At 42.9% G+C, this 24,328-nt stretch overlaps 1 protein-coding gene across 2 annotated transcripts in view; it reads right to left on the bottom strand.

Moving 5' to 3' along the window:
• Nucleotides 1-24,328, bottom strand: part of ACVR1 (activin A receptor type 1) — a 105,811-nt gene that overhangs the window by 51,156 nt on the left and 30,327 nt on the right. Inside the window, exon 2 of one of the 2 annotated variants that reach the window (XM_075000808.1) lies at nucleotides 12,071-12,144. In XM_075000808.1, coding sequence (XP_074856909.1) covers nucleotides 12,071-12,144 — 74 coding nt within the window. Of the gene's footprint in view, nucleotides 1-12,061; nucleotides 12,145-24,328 lie in introns of both variants that reach the window. The other variant, XM_075000809.1, reaches the window with a different exon arrangement.

The raw sequence follows: 24,328 nt of genomic DNA, 5'->3' as shown, positions 1-24,328 counted from the left end.
GAAGAATATTCATGATGGTCTCTGCATTGTTTCATGGAACATTCTTGGCAAGCTGAATTCAAATTCATCCAAAAGAAATCCATTTGTATGAAGATGCTTACAGAATGCCAGATGGCTTGTTACAGCTAGATGGAGTATTTAGGATTAACTAAGATAGATATCCCAAATATTCATTATATTGGTTCACATGACATAACATGTTATTATCAAACTGACTACTACTTTACAGGTTGTACTCAATTTCTGTGAGAGGTTGTAAAGTTTGCTAGGTACATACAATGTATTACTGTATTTGTTTTTAAAGCATTTCACATAAACATCCCCCACTACTAATATATATCTGGTTCTGTGATTTCTTTAACATCTCTACAGAGATGCTGAGTTGCTGCTGCATTCAGAAACTGCTAAGATAGCACTGGGCAAACATGTCACTGACAAACCAGTATAAATTTCAAAATTTGACTTTGCCAAACTAGAAAGATGGTTGCCATCCTGTGCCCTCTACCAGTCAGCTCGAGAAGGTCCCTTGGGTATACAGCGGTTACAGGGATCCCCCTGTAATGTGTCTGGGGCACATTACTTCAAAGACTGAGTCATGAAAGCTCTCTAAAGAAAGCTCGAATCACACCAGTCGTAATAGTAAATCACAAGATGTGTGTATACACTCATGCACAAAAAAAAAAAATCACGTTTTCAGGTCTGAGCTGGGGCCAACCACCAGAAGCTGATAAACTATTTTAAACACAAATGTTGTTTTATTGGTGTCTACATCTAAACCGAGTACTGTAAAGTTTCAAAATGAATGCCTACCAGAGCACAGTGATAAATCAAGTGAACGCAAAGCCTCCAGTGAGGCAAGAAAACACAAGCAATGGTGGTGGGGGTTAACCTGTTTCCCAATGTAGTTCAAAAATCCATTTTCATCAACTGTAGTTAGAGAAGCAACTGAGGTCTTCACTTGGGTAGGTAAGCTGACAGTGGACTTGCTTCATGGAGGTGGTGAGGGGGAGAAAAATCAGACAAATTCTGGGAGAAGATATTTGAAGATAAACTTCAGACAACAGGCAACCTTGTTAGTTAAATCTAGGTTCTCGGTAACCCACATTTCTGACATGTGGTTGCTATCAGTGGAATCTGTTCTTTGTTAGACAAATATATACTGATTGTGCTTTGTCTAACAAAGAATTTCAGTGCCACTGTATTAAGCGCTGCTTTCTATGGTGTAACTGTCAAAATGTTGTGCCTTACTCCTTTGGGAATAAAGGATCAGTGAATCAGGAACTGGATACCACAGGCAGAACTCACGGGATTGGTAGTATCTTGCATAGGGACAGAAAAGGCTGCACAAGATAAGAGGTGACTGCTTGTACTGCCTATGATTGGTGGTTAACCTCTGGCAGTCCCAGAAAATTTGCCACACAAGAATATATTTTCATGGGATTAATCGCAGAAATCCCTTCAGGAACCAGATCTACAGGCAATTCACTGTAATAATAAATGGAATGTCTAATTTCCTTTTGTTCCTCTATTTGCTATGTTTCAGTTCTAAAAATAAATTCGTCTGTATTAACTCACTTTCTTCCAAGCAAAGTAACCTCCGTGCACTGCTCAAAACTCCAAGGCTGCGCCTACAAGACAAACTTGAATTTAAGGCAATTAGCTTGATTGTATGAAGTGACTGTCTTCACTGTAAATACCATTAGCTCAGTTCAGAGAGTACTAGCACTGATATTGATATTTGAAACAGAAGCAACAGCAAAATATTTAGAGTCTATACATGGAGGTGTTTGATTCACACCCCTTCTTCCCCCACACCTTCATCAGACAGCACAGAGAGACAGTCCCAGACCCCAGTAAGTTTCTGATTTGTTTATTACACAGTAATGGGAGGGAAGTCTGCTCTAAGAACCATTGTAAAAATGAAGTCCAAGCAGAATGCACCCACCGCTTGTGGGCCAGCGCGCGTGCGTGCGCACACACACACACACACACACACACACACACACACACACACCAAAATGGTAGCCAAATACGGAAACAGTAAAGATATCTTTAAACATTTTTATTGGAAGGACAGGTTTTGCTAGGCATTCCTGTTTCTTAAGGACACTACATGGCTGTGCTTGTAAGAAAGTGCTCAATTTTCAAATTACTGTATTTCAGTCAGAGGCAGCCCACAGGCAACCATCAGTTGTCTGAAGTAAGGCTAATGCTTGAATTTGTCCAGAAATGTGCCAGAGGGAAGGGAGGTGGAAGGCAGGAAGTTCTGCATGTTTGCATAGGCCAGTACTACAACTACACTACCAGATATAAAATTCAATTTAATAAACTCAAATTTAATTCTGGTTTTTATAAATTTAATTGAGTAGCCTCACTTCCTCACAAAGTTCACACACAGTCTAGTTAGTGCTGCCACACTGAATGGCCAAACATTAACTTGAAACAGTGAACTGTGGGAACCCATCCCACAGTTCCCTCAGCTACACATTTTGTGCCCTCCCACTGGGCCCAGCTGCACCTCCCCCTCCAATCACCAGCAGTGCTCACCCTGCTGCCTGGATCCTGGCTCCCCTGCAGCAGTGCCAGTTTCCTACCTCCTGCAGGTAGTGGGGAGCTGGAATCCAGGTGTAGCAGCACCACTCAGCCTCTGGAGGCTAATGAATTCAATTGAAAGACATGGCACTTCCACACCAGCCTTCATTCGAACTTGACACTACACCCTGCTGGCTTCAACAATGTTATTTTGATATTACTGCTCCCTAAATCGAGCTAATGGTATTTACAGTCAAGACACTCATTTGGTACAAATCACTTAACTACCTTAATTTAAGTTGGAGTGCCACACCCTTAGATTCAGTCCAGAAGTAGCTTGGAAAACTTCATGCCTGGCTGACTCACAAAGGCAGGTCTCATGAGCAGCTGGACAGAGCAATTTTGTCCCATACCCCTCTCTGTCTTGACCTCCTCCCCCATTTATCCCTCCCTCTTGGCACCAAGTGAACAAACAAGGAAGGGGAGGTGCGATGGTAGTGGGTCTCTGTCATGTACATGACTTCACTGTCTGCACTTGCTCATGCACTTACTCTGTTTTGGAAAGATTCTGTTGTGGTAATGGCAGCTGCCTTAGCTGGCAAAGGGTGAATGCTGTACTGTTTTATACACCTATAAATAAAGCTGTCGTCAAAAGTTGATTATTACCACTGACTCATTATACACTCTGTATTTGAGGTAACACATGAACAAGAACAATTAGAAATTAGTGAGCAAAACCTATTTGGCTATACAATTAGGTACAGCAGGCCACTCTTCAATAGCCACCTTATAGGAATCTGTACTACAAAAATCATCTCTATTTCATATATATTTGTCATGTTACTCCTAAGTACTCATGGCAATCAACCCACCTTCCAGAAAAAAGAAAAAAAAAAAAAAAAAAAAAAAATCAATTCACACCATCCATCCCTCTCCCCGCAGCACATTTATATAGACATATTATTCTCCTCCTCTTTCACTGGCCCATGCAAGTCCACAAAGCATCCCAGATTCCTGGTGCCTGGGTACGCCAGCTCTGGCAGATGTACTCTCCTATTGATTCTAGGAGTATAGACCACCTCCAGCTTCAGATACTGAAGAACAGAGCAAGCCATTGCAAGGCAGATAAAACTGACAACAGTGACATCCAAACATCTCCAACAGGACCTTCAACCACCATTCTAAGCCTGCTGAGAAGCTAATCATATCTTTTGCCAGGGCCTCTGAAATCAGGCTACTGCTGCATAAGCCAAAAGCATAAGGCGGTACGCATAGTACCCCGCAACAGGAACTTGTCTATGATGACATCACTTGGTGGATAGCGCTCCAGCCCATCAAGGAACACAGACTTGCTCACCAAAACAATCAGCATCAACTTCCCCACTGCGTTCTATGCGGACATGAAAAAGAGAGAATCAACTGCTCCACAAGGGCCAATATAAAAGTGAAGTACCCTTTCACCTTACACAGACATGTACTCCAACAAGGAGGGCAAACTGAGCCAGAGTCCCGCCCAGTGGCCCCAGCACAGTTTGAAAACCCATTCTCTCAAAGCCAGCAATTACTTCAGCAGTATCTGTCATGACTCCCAGTTCGGGAAAGCCACATACCTCAATATCTTAGAATCTTCGGTCTTCATTTGACCTTCAGTCAACTTTCCAAGACCAAAGTGACTTGGAACAGACCTATAGCAGCCTGGGGCAGCCAGCTTCCACAGTTACTACAGCAACCCACTTCTGGAGCAGCAAGGGTAACCTCATACATTTATCTTCATTACTAGAGAGTGGGGGAAAGCCCTTCACAAAGCTCTACAAATGTAGCTTCCTTAATGCTAAAGTTCTGGACCCACTACTGGTCATCCCAGGTCTGCATGATGTGAGCTCACCACTCTGGGCCTGTGTCCTGGCTCCAGAAGCATGGTCTCTAAAGGGGGGATGGTTACCTGTACCAAGCACAATATGCAGCAGTAACCTCATTCAGTGGTCTCCAATCTTTCCATGCCCATGATCATTTTCTGAATTTAAGGGCAACCTAAGATCCACCCTGTCCCTTCCAAGGCCCTGCCCACTCCATCTCCGCTCTCTCCACTGTTCACTCTATCCCACCCTCACTTGCTTTCATTGGGGGCGGGGGGGGTGGGGAGAGCACATAGGGTGCTGGCTATGGAAGGGGGCTGGCAGCTAGAATGCTACATTCCACTGGGCACTACTTAATACAGGTGGCTCCTGGTCAGCCAACAGTGAAGATGAGGCAGGCTCCCTGACTGTCCTGGCCATAAGCTGCTCCCAGTAGCAAGCAACATGCCCCCTGGCTCTAGGGGCAGGTGGACATGTGGGTCTGTGCACTGCCCCTCTATGCCAGAACAACCCCTCCGAGTGCCCACTGGCCACACAGTTCTGCATTAGGTGAACCAATGGGAGCTGTGGAGGTGGGCTGTACTACTTACAAACAGGAGCAATGCACTGAAACTCCTGCACCCTACTCCTTCCACACAAACAGGGCCATTCTGGCCTCTTCCAGGAGCAGGCCAGTGGCATAGGGTCACGGCATGCAAGGAACCTGATTATTTCAATTGACAGGGAGCACAGCAAGGATGAGGCAGGCTTCCTGCCTTCCCAACCCACTGCCTGGTGACTGCTGAACTAGGCCTTGCCTAGTTACTCTTCAGCCTCGCCTCATCCATTGGAAGCTGTGTCAGTTATCTTTAGTGGGTCAAAAAGCATCACTCAAACATCCACCAGCATCACACAGAACCTCTGCCCGTTTCCTGATACAGGAGTAAAATCACAAGGAAGAACTTCTGATAAAGGCACCTCCTTCCACATTGCTGAGCAAGCTGAGAGAGCCAACTGTTCAAACTTCCTGGAGCATGCAGGTAGGGCAATCACCAGACAGAAGGCCTGAGCAGTCATATCCCAGGTGAGCATGAGGGAGTCTGAGATATAGGTTGCATAACTCAGGTCCACAAGCTGCGCTGCGGACGCCACAGCCCTGATTCAAGCCTGGGTTAAAAAAAAACTTAATCTAGAGTTAAATATCAGCATATGCAAGCAGTGCGCTATAACCCAGGGTCAGCTAACCAAAGTTCCATTAACCCTGGGTTTACATTGTAGTGCAGCAGGACCCTAAACTTTTTGGTCAATCCAGAGAGATTTCCCATTTACACAAAGAGTTTAAAGGTATGTCATACCTTATTCTGAAGCAGATGTTTTCTGTGATAGCCACATAGGCAAAAAAGGCGGATTTGTACTTCAGGCAAATTGGGATTTTTTCTTCCACCCTCGGAAAATACAGCACACATTACATCAAGAGGTCACAGAACTCCTACAACAGTGATGCTTAGGCTCAGATGGGCTCTGCCTGCTCCAGCTGAGATATTTATCCACTCTTCCCCATCACCACCAAAATGAATTAAGTCTCAAGTGATTCACCTGGCGCCTAGAAAAATTCTAGTTTAGTTCTCATGAAGGAAATCTGATTTAGCTGAGGAACTACAAACGAAAAGAAAGTAAGAAAAGTTAATATATTATGTCCTCACTATGTTTTTTGTGGGCATCTTTCAGGAAAGATGAGACCCTTCCATACCACTTCTTCCTTTCCTCAAAAAAAAAAAAACAAAAAACAAAAAAAAAACCACACACACACACCACCACACTAGACGTAAGTCCCTTCACGTTCAGTTTAAATTCATTTTACTGAAGAAAAAAATGCCAAGTTTCACAAAATTTCTGTTTACCCCAGTTTTCATTCGACTTTTATAGCAAATATATAAACACTTGTTTCATAAGGAAAATATTATCCATTGCATGCGATACTATGATAATACATTACTCTGTGTGTAGATGCAAAACTGCCTGTTGAGGCAATGGCATTCATCTAGAAGTTAAAAAGGAACCAATGCAAGTGCTGAAGTGTATGCCCATCTAAAATAAACTGATGACTCTCACACCTACCACATACAGGTTTCAAACTGTTAAGAGATAATGGTTTAAAGATCCGACGCATAAAATGGGGGATAAAATGAAAATGTGTCTCAAAATGTGTTTCCCCAGAACACAAGGACTAAAATTTTTTAGCCCCCTTCCCCTCCCCTCCCCAGAAAAAAAAAAAACACCCCCCCCCCCAAAAGATGAAGTTGCTTGTATGCACTTAAAATGGTATGGCCCAATTAAATATAAGTATTTAATAAGCTAATTGTTCTAACAGTAAACTGTTTATTCAAATGAAAAAGTATTCTTTATATATTAGAGATACGTTGTTTGCTTAAACTCAGAGATGACATTAACAGAGAAGCAGCAGCGCTAGTCTATACACTATTAAAAACAAAAAGCAGTCAAGTAGCACTTTAAAGACTAGCAACATAGTTTATTAGGGGAGCTTTCATGGGACAGACCCACTTCTTCAGACCATAGCCAGACCAGAACAGACTCAATATTTAAGGCACAGAGAACCAAAAACAGTAAGCAAGGAGGACAAATCAGAAAAAAAAAAAAAAAAAAAAAAATGATCAAGGTGGTCAAGAATTAGATTAAGCCAAGTATGCAGACGAGCCCCTATAGTGACTCAGAAAGTTCCCATCACGATTTAAACCATGTGTTAATGTGCCGAATTTGAATATAAAAGCCAGCTCGGCTGTTTCCCTTTCCAGAACGGTGCAATAATTCTTCTTCAGTAACACACATACCTAATGACCTAAATGACCTAAAGGTATGTGTGTTACTGAAGAAGAATTATCATTGCACCGTTCTGGAAAGGGAAACAGCCAAGCTGGCTTTTATATTCAAATTCGGCACATTAACACATGGTTTAAATCGTGATGGGAACTGAGTCACTATAGGGGCTCGTCTGCATACTTGGCTCAGTCTAATTCTTGACCTTCCCCCCCACCCCTCCACTCTCTGATTTGCTCACCTTGATTATCTTTTTCTGATTTGTCCTCCTTGCTTACTGTTTTTGGTTCTCTGTGCCTTAAATACCGAGTCTGTTCTGAAGAAGTGGGTCTGTCCCACGAAAGCTCACCTAATAAACTATTTTGCTAGTCTTTAAAGTACTACTTGACTGCTTTTTGTTTTGAGAGATGACATTGTGTTTTGAGATCTGTTTTAGTTCTCTTGCAAACCACAGTGCATTCCATTCATCCAAATAATAATCTAATGCTTTTTCATTCAGTCCATCAAAATAAACCCTGATATTTACCCAGAAAAATTAAGGATTTTTCTATTAATTTTCACCTATATTTTTGTTTGAGTAATATACACTGATAAATGTACTGGAAAAAATTAAACTAAAAACTAAAGGACCTTGACTGTTGCAAAATATTCACGATATGGGTGAAAAGACCTGTTGTGTAACTGGTGTTCAAGATATGCTGCTCATGTCCATTCCAAGTTGGGCGTGCAGGGGTGCACACCCAGCCACCAGAAGCTTTTTGCCCTAGCCAGTAGCCATAGGGTCAGTGCCATGCCCCCTGGAGGAGCACCGATATGGCGACCAATATATGTACCGCCCCCCACCCTCCCCTCGCTCAGTTCCTTCTTGCCAGCTACTTCAACAGTGGAGAAGACGGGAGGGTTTTGGAACTTACATGAGCAACACATCTCAAAGAACACCAGTTACAGGTAACTGTCGTTTCTTCGAGTGATTGCTCACGTCCATTCCAAGCTGAGCGAATACAAGTCAATGCCTAGGAGGTGGGGTCGGAGCACTGAATGGACTGCAGGACAGCCCTGCCCACCGCAGAGTCTTCCCATGCATGATGTGTCAGAGTGTAATGTGCTGTAAACATATGAATTGAGGACCAGGTGGCTATGCTACAGATATCCTAGATAGGTACCTGGGCCAAATATGCCACAGATGATGCCTGCGCTCTCATGGCACGTGCCCTAACCAGAGGGGGAGGAGCCCCCACCCAAGCTCGTAACACTCCTTGATGCATGTCACTATCCAGGAGGAAATCTGCTGGGAGGAGACCAAAAGGCCCTTCATCCTATCAGCAACCGCCACAAAGAGTTGCTGCGTTCTTCTGAAGAGCCTAGTCCTATCCATATAGAAGGCCAGCGCCCTCCTAACACCCAAGGTACGTAAACACTGTTCCCTCAAGGAGGCATGGGGCTTTGAGTAAAATACTGGTAGGGAAATTTCTTAGTTAACATGAAATGCAGCGACAATCTTAGGCAAAAAACACAGGGTGGGTCTCAGCCCAACCTTATCCTTGTGAAACACTGCATACAAGGGGTCCACTGAAAGTGCCCTCAACTCAGATACCCTCCTGGCTGAAGTGGCTGCCATCAAAAATGCTGTTTTATAAACTCAGAAACAGCAGGGAGCGGGTAGCCAGGAGTTCAAAAGCCACCCCCCCCACCGCCCCCATAAGCTTGACTAACACCAAACTGAGATCCCACAGGGGCAATGGTACCCGAACCTAGGGCTTGATTCTTCCTAAACCTTTCAGAAGCCTTTTGACTACCGGGTCTGAGAACTCAGAAGATGTTCCATGACCTGGGTGAAAGGTTGAGATAGCAGCTAAGTGCACCGTAACCGAGGAGAAGGACAAGCCCTCCTGTACCAGACCCCATAGGTAATCAACAGGGCAGGGGCTTGCAAGGGAGACAACCCTCTGTGAGACACACACCCTGAAAACCTTTTCCACTTCGCCAAATAAGACACCTGCATGGAGGGTTTTCTACCATTTAACAATACTTCCTTGATGGGATCCGAACAGGCCAGCTCCCAGTCCCTCAGCTATGGAGCAGCCACGCTGTGAGGTGCAGCGACTGGAGACTGGGATTTGCAATCTCCCCTCTGGCTGCATAAGCAGAGCCGGCCGGATCAGCAACATCATTGGCTTGCAGAGTGACAGGTACAGGAAGGTTGAGTACCAGTGCTGATGGGTTCATGCTGGTGCTACCAAGATGATCAGCAGCCCTTCTGAACGAATCTTGAGGAAGACCCTATGAACTAGCAAAATCAGAGGGAATGCATACCTCAGCCTGCCCGACCAGGGGACACTGTAGTCATCTGCCCAGGACCCTGGGCTCTGATTGTGGTAGGAGCAAAATGTTCTGCATTTTGCATTGAGGTGGGAGGCGAATAGGTCCACCTGGGACACCGCTGCTTCTGGAACATAGAACGAACGACCTCTGAGTGGAGAGACGACTCGTGATCCGTAAAGGACCTGCTGAGTTGATCTGCCAGTGAATTATGCACACCTGGCAGGTAAAGAGTCTGCAGCATGATGTTGGGCTGTATGCAGAGCATCATGGCCTCATGGCACAGGGGAGAGGAGCGTGCGCCCATTTGTTGATATAGTACATTGCTGTCATGTTGTCTGTACTAACTAAGACAAAACGTCCAGTCAGATTGGCCTTGAAAGTCACACATGGCAGCCTGATGCCCTGAGCTTCCTCACATTTATATTGAGCTGAAGGTCCAGCACACTCCAAAGAGCCCGAGTTCATAGCTGACCCTGGCGTGCTCCCTACCCCTAGTCCAAAGTGTCTGTTATAGGTAAAGCGGGGGCTGCTGAGGGGCAAAGGGGACTCCTGTGAGGATGACCCCTCGTCCAACCACCAGTGCAGTGTTGACAAAGTCTGTGTCTCCACTGTAACCACCAAGTCTAAGCTGTCTCTTACAGAGTGATACCTCGATGACAGCCACAGCTATAAATCAGCAGGGACCCTGGCACCATTAAAAGGCACTACAATATAAAATATAGACCCTGAATATTGAATATGGACCTTATACAAAGGATGCAGGTGTCCCATTATTAAAGGAACAGTCCCATATTTAAGCCCTCCTGCAGGCGGTTCCAACTTTCTTAAAAACATGTGAATTATCCCATATTTTCAGTCTCCCTCCACACTGTCGACGTTCTAAATATGTGCACCCTCACCACCCACATTATAAAATCTAGTAGCGTAAAGCAGACTTCAATAAATTCAACTTTATTTCCTAGTGTAGATATAGTCAGACTGTGTCTACACTGCTGGGGGGTTCCCCCCCGATATTACTTCTTGATGTTCTAATGTCTAAATAATGTTGAAAAACTGCATTTCCATAGCCGCAGCATTGTGAAAGGTGCCTTCACGTGAGCGGATAATAGCTATACTTTGTTCACACACATCCTTTTCGACCTTTGGAGAAACGGGCTGGCAAAAGACATTCGGAAAATCCCTCTTAACTTGAATTATCCTGCTTGGTTGTGCAAATGCTGGGGGGGGCGGGGGGGGGGAAGGCTTTTGGAGGTAAAATCCCAGTGTTGACACAAGCTCTTAGGATCAGCACAAGGGCAACTTCCAGAAAAAGAGGGAGAGCCCCATTATGGATATAATTTCCCATGCACAATACGTGATTACACTTTTGTTGAAATGACCCCATCAAGACTTTTTGGCTGGAACTGTCAATGTTTATTGGAAAACAAAAAAGTCAGGTTAAAATAAACAATGATAAAGTACTTCTATTATTGATAAGTCAAAATTCAAATAGTCTAAATCAGTGCTTATAATCACTTTCCTGTTTCCACACCCCACCCCCACCCCCGCTTTGAGCTGGACACTGCATTCACCTTTCCCTGCACTTGTCAGGAGCTGTACAAAGTTATAGTAATTCTCAGATGATTTTATGTTTCCAAAATAAGAGAGCAGAGTGAAGCATATGCATCTTCACATGCACTGTTCCAAATGACTAGACGATAACAGGTGCAGTTAAAACTGAAGATTTTATATACAAACTTATTATATTCCCAACCTTTTCAGTAACATGGCACCCTTCAATGAGAAAATTCCACAGCACACCCACTTGCGTCAGCTGAATCGATTGCTCATAAATCTTGCTCCTCCCCGGAAGCCCACTGGATCCAGGACATGGCATTTAAGCTGCATCCCACCCCAAACAGACCCCACCCTTCCTCCCTTCCAAGCCTTGCTGCTTGAGCCCCAGCTGGTGTGGAGGTAGTCACTTTCCTCCTGTAGTGACCCTGCAAAGAGCTGCAGCAAGAGGAAATTGATGAAATTCCACAGCACACTAGTTGAGAACCACTCATAGCTCAAGATGTTAATAACCAAACGTAAACAAGAGCAACCACTGGCAACTCACAGAGGAGTGAACAGAGCAGCATCTGTCCTGAGGTCAAGAGGCCTTCATCTGAACTACTAAAGCTCTCCCTGCTAGTTGTTGTACCTTCAGAAGTTATTCTGGACAATGTAGACAATGCTGTTCTCCAACTTTACCTTGGCTGCATTACTGTGTGGGGGGGGGGGTGGTGTGGAGAGAGAGACACACATACCTCCTCCCACATCCTTACTGAGTGGGCACCAGTCACACACTGTGTAACTCCAGCAGAGAAGCCCTCACACATCCCCTCATCTATGAATGCCCCACAAACATCACTTGCAAGAACAACGTATAAAAAGTCAGAATGTACGAACACTGCACTAGAGTGGACTAGGACAGATGGATAACTCAACTGGGATTTGAGCCTAGTTCTTCAGGAGTTAACAGCTGCTGCATTAACCCACCTAATTCACATTACCTTACTTACCCTCCAGGCTGGGTGAGGGAAAAGCCAGCAGAAGCAGCAGAGGAAGAATCCTAAAGCTCTCTGTCATTGTAGATCTGCAGAAAGAACAGAAGGGAAAGTAAGACTAGTTTAATTGTTAAGCAGTTGTATTTTCTTCTAGTAGGCTCCCTCACCCCCCACCCCCACCCCTCAGCAACCTGAATCAAGGAAAGCCCAGGCAGTAAACTCAAAATTGAGTCAACATACACAATTCAGACAGTTTTGTTTGGTTTGGTTTGGTTTTTTTTTCCCTCTGAGGGGCAGGACGACGGGGGTGAGAAGAGGGGGAAGAGTGGAGAGACTTTCTAAACACATTCACTTTCCTCCAGATCCCACAGCAATTCTTATGTGGAGAGGGAGAAAGGGAGTCACAGAAACAGAATTTAGTATAATATTGCATCTACACAAGGACCATGCTACTGGGTACAAAGCCTCTTCCAATGCTGTTTTAAACAAAGCAGTTTCTAATTCTTGAGAGCAAATCTTGTCTGGCAAACACTTCAATTCCTGGGTTCTCAAACCAAAACAGTAAGATTTAGAAGTTATTGAGAACTTCAAGATTTATATACAGCAATGAAGGGTCCTGTGGCACCTTATAGACTAACAGAAAAGTTTTGAGCATGAGCTTTCGTGAGCACAGACTCACTTCTTCAGATGCTGTCTGAAGAAGTGAGTCTGTGCTCACGAAAGCTCATGCTCAAAACTTTTCTGTTAGTCTATAAGGCGCCACAGGACCCTTTGTTGCTGTTACAGATCCAGACTAACACGGCTACCCCTCCGATACTTGAAGATTTATATAGTGTGTATTATTTGGGTTTTAAGCTAAGTGGAAGAGGAGTCAGAAGAGGGCCAATACAGAAAGGCACACAACACTGGAGGACAAGTTTCACTAGTTTTACATTTCTTTAAAACAGCACAGAAAGTTGCAGGAAAGGAAGAGAACAATCCATTGTTGAACAACTGTTTTTAGTAGTGCAATTTCCAGATGCACTGTGTATACGTAAGAGGATCAATTCCAGTGACCACAGCACTATTCCTGTACCATCGAACAATTTCATATAGCACTTGTCTTTACTGCCAGAGTAAAGCAACTTAAGTTACGCTAAAATTACGTGAAAAATATAAGAGTCAATGTACTGCAGTGTCTTCACTGTGTTGCATCAATGGGAGATGCTTTCCCATTAACTCACGTTACTCTCATAGGAGAGTGGGAATTCCAGAGTTCACTGGAGACCACAGACATTGCTTAAATGGGCCTAGCAAAGACCTATTAAAATTGACACACGCTACATTGCAGCGGTGTGAATCTCTGGTAGTGAAGACAAGCCACTAGTTAGAGACCTAATAGGTATTTCCAGCATGTGCACAGTTTCTAGATACAAAGTAGATTCTTTAGATTTCATTAGTTTTTCAAACTAATGGGTGGATTTTCCTCCTCCTGCTTCATGAAACTAAGATTCAATTGCCACTGTAAAGAAAATACATTAACACATTTGAGAGCAAAAAAAACCCACTTATTCCGGAGCAATCACTTATGTTTTCCTTCAAAATGGCATCCTTTTTAGCCAATGCTACATTTCTGGCATTAACTAATTTCAAAACAAAACTTTAATAAAAATGGACACAAGAGCTACATTAAGAGTCTCTTAAAGGGAAAAAAAAATGATTTTCTTGAAGTGGTTTCTGTTTGAATGGGTCAAATTTGCTAGACTCTGCCTCCCTTTCTCTCTCATGAAAAAGCTTGTCTTTAAGTCAGGCTACTAGTGACAATGCAGAAATAAAGTAGGACACAGTACAGGGAAGCTTTACCAGGCACAAAGCCGATTCAGAAGACAGCCAACTAAACCTAAAATTTCAGTACTCTGAAATAGCTGGAAGGGATTTTTAACAAAAAAAAAACAAAACAAAAAAAACAAAAAAAGTACTTGTGCAGAGTGATGGATGTGACTAGAACATTCACCTCCCACCATTCCATCCTTGGCTTTTATCTGAACAGACATCTTAAGCAAGTCTTCTGTTGATGACCAGACCCAGATATATCACTGCACCCCTGGATAAAGAGGGTACACAGTACATATACCTCTTCCACAATGCCAATCCACCACATGGAGTTGGTTAAACCAACAACCCTGGAGGCAACTCTTAATACACGGTTAGAAATTACCCAAGACCTGAAGGAAGTGAACTCCCAAATTCACACAGCCTCATGTAGAAGTTTAGCAGGCCATGCACTCTAACCAAGATAAGGCTGTCAGTCATGGGAACAAAGGAAGAGAGTTAAGCAAATAAAACTCTGTAGAAAATTAAAAAAGTGTCAGACCAACAAAGTGAGGGAAAACAAAATGGGTGAAAACATCCAGGAAAGAGTGTTAAGACTTCAAAAATATGAAAGGCATTTTGCAGAACAGAGAGAGAGACTGCAGAAACATTAAGAAATTGGGGACAGTTGGAAGACAGCTAGTTATTTTATACACACATTGCCCTTCAAAAAACACCCACTTAGCACTATCGGTATGGAAGGTTCTTGAAAAACAAAAACAAAAAAAAACAAAGGGAGAAACAATTTCTCCAGTTTATGTTCTTCTCTCTGGTAAGAGATAGCCTGGATGATGTTAAAACTCAGTGATACCCCAATGTGGGTCCACATTCACTGTTTATGCTTCAAAACAAGTGTCTGAAAAGAGAGTCAAGAAATATGACTGACAGGTACTTTCCAAATGGGGAATGGACCTCTAAAAAATTTATATCAGACAAGTTAGTTCTCATCCCCAGCCAACCATGCTGTTTAGAGTCATTTTCAAATGAGAGGCCAAAACTACTAGCCGATCTAAACAAAGTAATATAGCAACTTATCCCAAAGCACTTTAGAAAGGAGGTAAGTATCCATCTCTCCAGATTACATGTGGAGACAAACATTGAGACATGAAGTGACTTGCTCAAGTGCATCCAATAGGCCAGTGTCAGAGCCAGCAGCAGAACCCAGGGTCACCATCCACTACACCTCACTGCTTTCCCATAAAACTCAGATTCAAGTACACTCATTCCTCGCTATAGGAGCACAATTGGTTCCTAACTTTTTGCTCGTAGGAGAAAACTTGTAAGAGGGACACTAAATTCCTACTAAAATACTTGTAGGAGTCTCTGATTAGTTCCAAGTGCTCGGAGCGGCAGCAGGTGGCACTGCTTTTGAAAGGTAAGTGAACCTGGGGTCAGGGGTTACAGGCTGGGGGCAGTTTGGGGACATGAGTGGGGGACATGGTGGCAGGTTGGGTCTGGGGGGAAGCGGCGCTCATGCTGGTTGGATCTGCGGGGGGCGGGGTTAAGGCTGCAGGGGCGGTAGAGTCAGGCTGCAGCAGTTTGGGTGCTGGGGGGGGTTATGTTGCAGCAGTTGGGGTGCATGGGGCATTTACGTTTTTTCGGCAGTTGGGGGGTTTAAGTTTTTCGGCAGTTTGGGTGCACAGGGGGGTTATGTTGCGGTGTTTTGGGTATGCAGGTGCCAGCGGGGGGGTCTAAGTTTGAGCGGTTTAGGTGTGCAGGCTGGCAGAGGGGATTTAGTTGTGGCAGTTGGAGTGTGTGAGGGGTCGAGGGGGTTTAAGTTGCAGCAGCTTGGTGTCTGTAGGGCGGGTGGGGAGGGGGTCAGGCTGTGGCGGGTTGGAGCCACGAGGAATGGGTAAGGCTTGTATTAGCCGCGGGAGTTCACTTGTTGAGTGAACTAGGGGAAGAATGTGTGTGTCCCTTGCCTAAGTGAATACTCATAACTAAAGTACTCATTTAACGAGGGATGAGCATTGTAAATGCAGCTTAGATTTTCTGTAAAAATGCTTGTTAACTGACCAACATTCAGAGAATTGTGCGAGAATTGTTACTCACAAAGCTTTTTGGATATGCTTATTTAAAAACAAGCAGGCCTTTTTTCCTTTATAAATCTGAACACAGAGATCAGTCACATAGTGTTCCAATCTACATTAGATAAAGTGGCTCTCTCACAGGGAAAGCAGATATCAAAAATCCCAGGCTCTGCTTCTTTGAAACTCACTCAAGACATGCTCATCTGAAAGCCTCAAAGCATATTTTGCCTATCTGCCCTATGAAGTGTCACATGTACACTTAGTACACTCAAAATTCTGTGCTGTGTTTGTGCAGACTAGGTACAGTTCCGCCAATAAAAGTAGATTCCCTGCTACGGCTATAAGCAAGGCAGAGGAGAGAGAGCTGGTCTCAGACCTTAATAAAATCCTGATTTTCCTTTGGAAGTTGTAGAGAAATGCTGAGAAGAAACTCAAGCACAGCTTTAAAAACAAAACAAAACAAAAACAAAAAAAACCAGCCTTGGCAAAAAAAGTTCATTCTCTAATAAGATTTGTCACTGCTCCAGTAAGAACAAAAACCCCACAACTAATTCCAAATAAAATTAGACTCCAGTAAGCAGGAGAACCAGAGATCTGTACTCTCCCTGTATGTGGTTATCGGTCTCCAGCCAACATACTGTGTTTATATAGCTGAAAGCCTGCCAAAAAACTTTGGAAGAGATTTCAAGATCCCTTGCTGGTTGCCATTTTGCTCAAAGAATGCAGAATCTGCTGTTAGCCTGTTAATTCAACTAGTTAAAAATAAACTTAGAAACTTGTTTATAATCTGTTCCACAATCAGATGTCAACAATCAAAACAAAGAAGGAGGTTCCACAGATTACCCCTCCCCTCAACAGAAACGTATCCATAAACCGACAGTTCAGAGCAATCAGGATATTTATAAAAGAAATACAACCCTCTCTCTCTGTTTTGGTGTCTGGCTGAGCAGTCTTCTGATGCCTCAGCTGAAAAATGCTAAGCAATAAGGAAGAGGGGAAAAGAAGAAGTCATCCAAGATATGTAGCCTCAGAGCAACTCTATGCTGTTTTCTGTTCAAATGATCTGTCACTTGAGACTTATCCTCAGATAAGCACCTCAGCCACGCAATCTCATCTCCCATGAGCTGACTGACTTCTCAACTTTGATTTTACAGTGGCATCCTTGCCACTCTTGAAGTTTTAGATTAAGCATTTCCTGCTGCAGAGATAAACCTGACAAAAGCACTAGGCTCCAGTCTGAAAGTAGAGAGAACTGATGGAAGGCAGCCCCAAATGCTCACCTGCAGGAATGAGACATCTGTGTTTCAGTTTTAAAAAATAAAAAAAAAAAAAAGAGTTACAACCAGTGAGTAAACCATTTTTAAAAAAAAGCACACAAAGCTGACTTCTATGTCTGAGCTCCAACAGGATTATATGTAAACCAGTTCTCTATTGTCTTGGTATTTGCCACAAATCCAAGCAGGCAGACCGATTCCAGCACATCAGTTATGGGTCACTTCTACCTAATATATGCTCTCTTGCTGCAAAGCATGACAATAAGTACGCACACATTTCCAACATATACATCAATGATCTGGGGATTAGCAAACAAACAATAAAGTGGCAAAGTTTGCTGAGGATACAAAAACTTTCACAAAAAAGGGAGTCAGGTCCAAAGCTGGCTATGAAGAGTTACAAAGTGTTCTCACTAAACTGGGTTACCAGGAAACAAAGATGAAATCGAATTTTGATAAATGCAAAGTTGTGCACATTAGAAAACAATCCCAACTTTACATTCAAAATGGTGTAATCCAAATTATCTATCAGTACTCAAGACAGATCTTAAGAGTGATTATGGATGGTTCTCGGAGAATCATCTGCTCAATATACAGTAACAGTCACAACAGCTAACATTAGGCACAACTAAGAAAGGGATATATAAGACAGTAACTATCATAATCCATAGAAAGCCAAGACCCTGTGTATTGCATGCAGCTCTGATTACCTCATCACCAATATTATATATTAGAATCAGAATAAACTCAGAAGTAATAAGGGATATGGAACTGTTCCCATCTGATGGGAGATTACCAAGACTAGCACTTTTCAACTCTCTTCTAAGATGTCTAAAGGGGAATATGATAAAATTATGACCAGTACAGTAAACCCCAAGTTACACAGGGGGTTGTGTTCCTCGTAACCCCCACATAACTCAAATTTCATGTAAGTCAGGGGATGGCTCCCCCTCCATCCTCCTCCAAGCCCCCTGAGCCTGGAGCCAGGTGATAATCAGCTACCCTCTCAGGGGCTAGGAAACTGACCAGGCTCTACTGGCCTGGCTCCCCGGGGGCCTGGAGGAGGAAGGAGGAGGGAAGCCCCTCAGCCCCAGGAAGCAGGGAGCCAGGAGCACCTTGTCAGTTTCCCAGCTCCCACAAGCAGCATTCCCCTGGCTTCCCCAGCTGGGGTAGCCAGGGGAAATCTGTGTAAGTTGGAATCGTGTGAAGCAGGGGTTTACTGTACCAAGAAAGTGAAACAAAGTGTTATTTGGCCCTCCACGTAACACAAGAACAAGAGTGCCACCCAAAGAAATTAAACAGGCAGAAGATTTAAAAACATACATACATAAGGAAGTACTTCAAAAACAACCCACAGTCAACCTGTGGAACTCCTTGCCAGTGTACACTCTCAAGGCCACAAGCACACAAAATCAATTACAAGTTCATGGAGATTAGGTCCATTAATGGCTATTAGCTAAGATGATCAAAAGTGCAAGCCCATACTCCTGCATCCCTAAGCCTCCGACTGCTAGCAGCCCACTGCAGATAATCAGGGATAAATCACTCAAAATTGCCCTGTTCTATTCATTCACACTGAAGCATCTGGACTATCAGACAGGGCACAGAGACAGATGGACAAGTGGTCAGGCCCAGTATGGTCAATGTTCATGTTTATAAAAAAATAAAATAAAAAAAGCCAAACTAGAACATTTTGGACAGTTTTCACTAGGTCGTAGAAGCTTTGCAGGACTAACAAATATTCTAAGAGCCACTATAATACTGATAGACAAACAACAGAAGAATGAAAGAAAATCCTTGTAGTGAAACTGTTTATGCCAATTACGGTTTAAATAGTGCCTTTTTTTTTTTTTTTTTTAACTTCAAAGTGCTATATAAACACTAGGTACATTTCTAAAGTCAGACTGTGAGATGTTCAAAGGAGAATGTGCTTGCCTACGTAAACAGCCAAAATTATTAAAACTTCTCAATTTAAAACTGATACAGTTTTCACCATTTAATGCTATTGGTTTGGGATTTTTCTCTTCTCTCAGCTCAGGTAACGAAGGCACCTATTTGGCATGCTTCTGGCACTGTAAGATACTTTTGAGCTGAACAGGAGACTATGATCCCATCAATAAAAGGTTACAATTTAAGCCCCAAATCTAAAACAAGAATCTATCCATCCATGGATTCAGTCATAGTGAAGTTAATGGAGCTCTGCAAAAGATGCAAGGGCCCACAATCGTAAGACCAGGGCCTAAACAGAAAAGGAGACAGGGTGTTTAAAAAGAGTGGTTTTCATCTTGTTAGCTCTCACCGTTTGGTTTAAAAGTATTTGTGTAGAAGTGTAGGGAAGTAATCTTGTTAGTTAAGAATTTGTTTGAAAATATGTCTGTCTTTAAGCCTCATGAAGAAGTCTGTTTTAGAGGAAGGACGGTGGTGAGGCTTGGCAGACAGGTTTCCCATCAATTTTACTTTCAGACTGTTCTTCATTAAATACAATACTTCTAAGCCTGAATTGCAAAGACAGCAAGGTAACGCTTTTTAAAAAAAACAGTTTAGAATTAAAAACAAGTTCTATTAATGTCAGGTTTTTAATAAAAAATGCATGTCAAATCTAAATTTGGAGACAGTCGCATGAAACTTGGCACATTTAATTAGTTCATTTCATTCCTGTTGAATTGAGAATCATTTTTGTTAAAAGTTTCAAGAAGAGAAAGGTTTACTTTTTTAAAATGTGAAGGAAAGTAGATATATAAACTTTTACATTTTCAATGTTTGCCGTTAAGATAGAAAGCACTGCACTATAAACATGTAGGACAGTGTAGTGTCTGTATGAGACAAACTAAAGAAAAACACATTATCAAAAGTCCTTCAATGTCAAGACAACACACAAAAATCCAGCTGTGAAAGACTGAAAAAAGATTTATTAGCGGTACTGCAAGACAAGTTTGATGCATGTGGTGTATTGTACACTTGTGTGTGCTGATGTTCCACATGAATTTGATATGCAGCTAATAATGCACCAAGCTAGATTTCCAGTCCCAGACACACACTTCCCCTCCCTAACTTTCTATTAATGAATCTGGGTGCAGCCATTGAACAGGAATTTCCTGTACTAAAAACTACTACCGCTAGTATCACCACTAGAGGGTAGTAGAAACTATGTAGTGGGTTACAGCATTACTTCTTGAAATACACATGCAAGTCAAATACAAAGAAGCAGATTATTCATGGATCAAAACTAAAATTTATAGTTGCTCCGGGCCATTGGAAAAGTTGAGTACGTAACAGGGTTTTAAAAAGAGGTCAAACTTACAAATTCAGGTATTTATTAACACTTCAAACTTCAAGCCCATTAAAAAGCTAATTGGGATCCCAAGCAGGGTTCTCTTTAAGCTGTGAGGGACTCCAGGCTGCCACCGCAGCTCCCTGCTGTGGCCAGAGGAGCATGCCTCTAACCCAGCTGTGGCAACTCTGTGGGAGGGCCTGCAGGGAGCTGCTGCAGCCAGGGAAGAAAAACACACTCCTTGGGCCACAGCAGCAGGTACAAACTGAAAGTGGGCTTTAGGAGCTGCTGCCTGAGATCCTTCCTGGGGCCCCAGCCCTACCACAGATCATCCATGTGCAGAATAAATTTTGTTATATGCACCAATATGGAGGTGATGTGGTGCACATCTCCATATTGGTGCACAACAAAATTCATTGAGCACATGGACATTTAAAAAAAAAAAAAAATCAGATGAAACACTAATCACAAGTCGGTATGTAAGTGTCACACTGCAAAAAGGAACCCAATTCCAAACTAGGACAGTGGCTTAACAGAAGTAAGCTTTCAGTTCCAACCTGGAGGAGAACCAGTTAAGGAAGAGCAAATGTACACCAAGTTTTTTTCAAGACAAGAATCAACAAAAAATTAAGACTGGTGTTTATAAAGCACTGTAAAAGGCATTTCACCGGGTTACCCGTAGAAGCTCATGACCTAAATTAAATGTGTTACTCTACGTTGCCACAGGACTGCTTGTTGTAGCATTCTGACTGCTCTAAAGGCCCAGGTGCTAGTCCAAGATGACAAAGATTTTAGTATTCATATTTTCACTGCACATATCTATTATCCTATTTATTGTGGGAAACTCTATTAATATCCTCCATATATGTATCGTTTTATGTCTTGACTATGCAAGCAAATATTGGACTCCAAATTCTTCCAACTACACCAGGAAGCCAGTCTAAAGAAAACCAAATACTCTCAAAAACCTAGTATGGGACTGACAGCAACACAGCTTACTAGGACTGGCATGCTGCACTGTTTCTGAACAGGGCCCATGAACAATACTTACACATACCAGCAATCCCCATAGAATGGTCCAAATGAAAGCAAAGGTAGGTCCAGTTAAAGAAGAAATTAGAAATTATGCTTCATCTTAATACGAGCCAGACACTATAAAACCAGTTCAAAGCAGAAGAGATCAGAAGCATCCAAATTCTGCAATTCTGACAGCATGGACAGCAACTGACAGAGACCCCACAGTATGCACATGTTTTGCATGTGCCTCAGATTTAATAAACAGACCATACTGATTTGCAATTCTGCTTTCCAGGTTAGCAGCACATCAGCTGAGCTCATCAGCAATTAAAACCTGCATGTACATAATATGCTTCTTCACCCTGCAGTTATAGGGAACACTTAGATAGGTTGAGAGGATAAGTGACCTTACATACCTACCCCTGCCTAAAAATACACAAAACCTAGGCCTTGCCTAGTCTATACTTAAAAGGCTACAGCTGAGCTGCTGTAGCGTAGCAGTGCAGATAAACACTTATCAATGGCATGGGCAATCTACCTCCCCATGTTTCAGGTCGTAACAGCTGTGATGCTTGGACAGGACTTTCCGACATTCTAGGGCAGCACTGTTGCTCTACTGCTGTCTACACTAGCAATCAAATAGACAACTGCTTCCCTCGGGGATACAGAATTTTCACATCCCTAAGCCACATGCCTGGCTCAACCTCACATTATATACAGGCCAGGGACAGAAGAATTACACATACCCATCCTTTCACCTACATCATTAAGAGATCTCACACACACTCTGCATTCAACACCTTCCTGTATTCATAGGAGAAACTCCCATTGACCTCCTGCTGTGGAGATGCTGTAGAAATTCAGCTTAAAGTACATTCACTAAGCCACCCTATTCACGTAGCTGGAGTAGTGTATCTCAAAGCAACTTTCTCCCTACCTGTCGACCTACTGTGGACCATATTGATCACAGAAATTAGAGTGCAAGGGAAAAAAAACCAAGTATATTCAGGGCTTCAAACACCCAGGAGAAATTCTGACTTGGCAAGTAGATTGAATGGAGGCAGAGAACCCGTGGGTCTTTACTCCTCTTATATTCCCCTCTCCTGGTGCCACACGCTTTTCCCAGAGCCTCCCACTCCTTTTTGAGGTGGTGGGCTCCAGGGGACAAATGCTGCACAAACAGCACTAAATTGCTTTCCAAATGAAGAGAGGACAGGCGGCAAAGGATTAGGTTAGTGCAGCTCCTTTAAGAACAGGATCAAGTGTGTCCAGGAGAACAGCAGACCCAGAAGGAGTCTTGCAAGTGGCTATGGCTCAATTCCTGCCCTTACACCCACAGGGGGAAACCCCAAAAACCTCACTTATTCATGGAGCATATCGTTCACTAACTGGTATGTGGTGCTTCAGGATTCCACGTGGGACGGGTTATGTTAGTGTATCTAACTACAAAACTGTGGCAAATTATGTTAAGTAGGTATGGCTTATGGGGAATGGGACTGGGGGATTGGTAAAGCAGGTTGTTTTCAACCGGATGGTAGGTGAGGAATTGCCAGAGAATTGTCTTCAAGCCCTTTCAAAAACTTCAAGACACATTACACCCTATCTGTGCTTTGAAGCTTTTCTGTATGTCACAAAATATGGCATACTGCTTTCAAAAGCCACAGCTGGTCTCCACCTAAAGAGTAGTCAAGTTCAGTGAACTTTAACTGAGGTCAAGTACTAATACTGCTCTATGATGAAAGGTAAGAGGCGGGAGAGCCTTCTTTCTTCCTTTCACCAAATAACACTCTTAAAACTGCTCTTTCAGTAAGTTAGTAGCTGTTTTCCTAGTCATATTACCTCCACATAAAACCGTGCACAATTCCATATATGCAAATAGCCAAGCAGATACTAAACTATCATTTGTATCGACAAGTAACTGATACAGGTCACAAGTAATCATATATCAAAGTTAGACTCAACAGCTTGAGTATGCACTAGCTTTGTGCATGTCTTATCAGTTTACCCTAGGCAAACAAACTAAGCATCAATTAAGCAAGACATTTAACAGTTAACTACACATGGTTATTGATGCTTCACACATATTTCACCATCTCATTAATGTAAATACAGGTTCAACTTCTCTAGTCCAGCACCCTAAGGACCTGACCAGTGCCGAATGAGACGCGAAAGATTTGCCAAACCACCATAGGTCAACACTAGCAGCCTTACCAACTCTTTCACTACTAACTGGGCTCTTAGAAGACATTTGGGGTAAATTACAGCTAAACAACAGTGCAGAACACAAAGCCAGGACCAGGGGCTGGAAACAAACTTTATGGGACCACAGGAAATTTGGCAATGCCCATTATAAGTTGTTGTCCAGCTACCTAAAATCATGCCAGATTACACATGTTGCTTAACGAGAGAGTGCCAGACTAGAGAGGTTCAACTTGTATCCTTATTTAATACTCAAAATGTATGTTACTCAAGTTACATGTTTCAGGTCACAACGGCTGTGATGTTTGGACATGACCCTAGAACTTTCTAGGGCGGCATTACAGCCGGCTTGCTAAAGGCAACTTGAATGTTGGAGATGTGTTGCTACTGCAAGACTCGAGTTCCCTTCTGAATACCTTCCCCCTTTTTAAAGCTCCACAATAGATTATTAACTGGTTTGAGGAATCCTGAATTCTGCTGTCGCCATTCTAAATTAATGCACACAGCTATACAGTGATATAATCAGAGGCATTTTAAATTATAAATACCAGAATGCCAGTTTAGAATAACGATTCTGTGACCAAGGAGCAAAGGTAGGCCTAAAACTTTAACAACCATTGAACTCACCTAC

Source organism: Carettochelys insculpta, chromosome 8, assembly GCF_033958435.1.
Source record: "Carettochelys insculpta isolate YL-2023 chromosome 8, ASM3395843v1, whole genome shotgun sequence".
In the NCBI taxonomy this organism is placed as follows: Eukaryota; Metazoa; Chordata; order Testudines; family Carettochelyidae; genus Carettochelys; species Carettochelys insculpta.
Note: the sequence above shows the minus strand (reverse complement) of the source record. Positions and strands in the feature narration are given on the sequence as shown.